General features: G+C 55.9%; 1 protein-coding gene across 1 annotated transcript in view; it reads right to left on the minus strand.

Moving 5' to 3' along the window:
- Positions 1-927: 927 nt before the first annotated feature.
- Positions 928-1,137, minus strand: part of FGF17 (fibroblast growth factor 17) — a 2,731-nt gene continuing 2,521 nt past the window's right edge. Inside the window, exon 4 of the mRNA XM_015557701.1 lies at positions 928-994. Coding sequence (XP_015413187.1) covers positions 928-994 — 67 coding nt within the window. The remainder of the gene's footprint in view (positions 995-1,137) is intronic.

The following is a 1,137-nucleotide window of genomic DNA, read 5'->3' on the forward strand; positions in this document are numbered from 1 at the left end:
CCGCCCCCAGTCTTCACCGGGATTAAGGCTCTTTGTGACTGGGGAGGTGGGGGAGAGAAAAAAAGCGACCTGGTACAAAGCAATTATGACAAACTGGAGGGAGAATGTCCTGGGGCCTGGGAACCTCCCTCTGGTCTCAACTGCCCAGAGCTGGGGGTGTGGGGCTCCAGTCCGCACGGAGAGGGGGGTGACCCCTCCCACCGCATCCGCTCACACTCCCCTCTGCTCCCAGTTGGGCTAAACCAGGCCCCTCCACTCCCCCGCGGTCCCGATGTTTAGGCCCTTCGCGGGAGAAGCGGTGTCTTTCATCTTTTCCTTCTCTTTCCACACTCCCCTTCCCCATGTCTTCTCGGAAAGAGGGAAACTGAGGCCGGGGTCCCTGCGCAGCAGAAGGACTGGGGAGGGTGCTCCCCTCGGCGCGGACTGGGGCTTGGAGAGACCTGCAGGGGAGGGCCTCCCCCTGGACAAGACTAAAAGCCAGGCGGAGGGGGCCAGAGGCGGCTTTTATGGCCTCTGCGCTCCAGCCCCGAAGGGCGCACCTGGGGCGTCGGGGAATTAAAACACCACGTGGGTGTTCTAAAAAAAACCTCAAACCTAGAATTTATTATAAAAGCCAAAGAGTATAAGGGGCCCTAAGCAACTGACAGAAGCAAATGCAATCTCCTCTGGAGAAACCCAACTTCATTATCCTGGACTTCAAACATTTCCCAAGATACAGTTCTGAGAGAAATATGCAGTTCACTCCCACTCACTCACATATAAACAACAAACAAGGAATTAAAACACCATGAGCAGAGCAAGCCTATTTTTAAAGGCCCAGACAGAAACTTGTAATAAATATTATTAGTAGAAACAAAAAATGCCCCGCGAGCGGCCCGCCAGTCACCGGTGCGGTTTGGGGGTTGGATCCGTGCCCCCCTCGCCCCCTCAGAGCAGCCGTTTGCGGGAAAATGGTTTTATTCTGGGGCTGGGAGCCGGGGCTAGGGGTGCAGGCCTGGGTAGTGGAATGTGAAGAACGGTCAGCCTCTTTTTTCTCCTTTTTTCTTTTTTTTCCTGAAACAAAATCGAAAGTCCCTTCCCCGGGGCTGGCCAGGAGGAGCTCGGAGGCGGGGGCGGACGGACACCGGAGCCAGGCTG

The sequence above is a fragment of the Myotis davidii genome, unplaced genomic scaffold (genome assembly GCF_000327345.1).
Source record: "Myotis davidii unplaced genomic scaffold, ASM32734v1 scaffold448, whole genome shotgun sequence".
Classification (NCBI taxonomy): Eukaryota; Metazoa; Chordata; class Mammalia; order Chiroptera; family Vespertilionidae; genus Myotis; species Myotis davidii.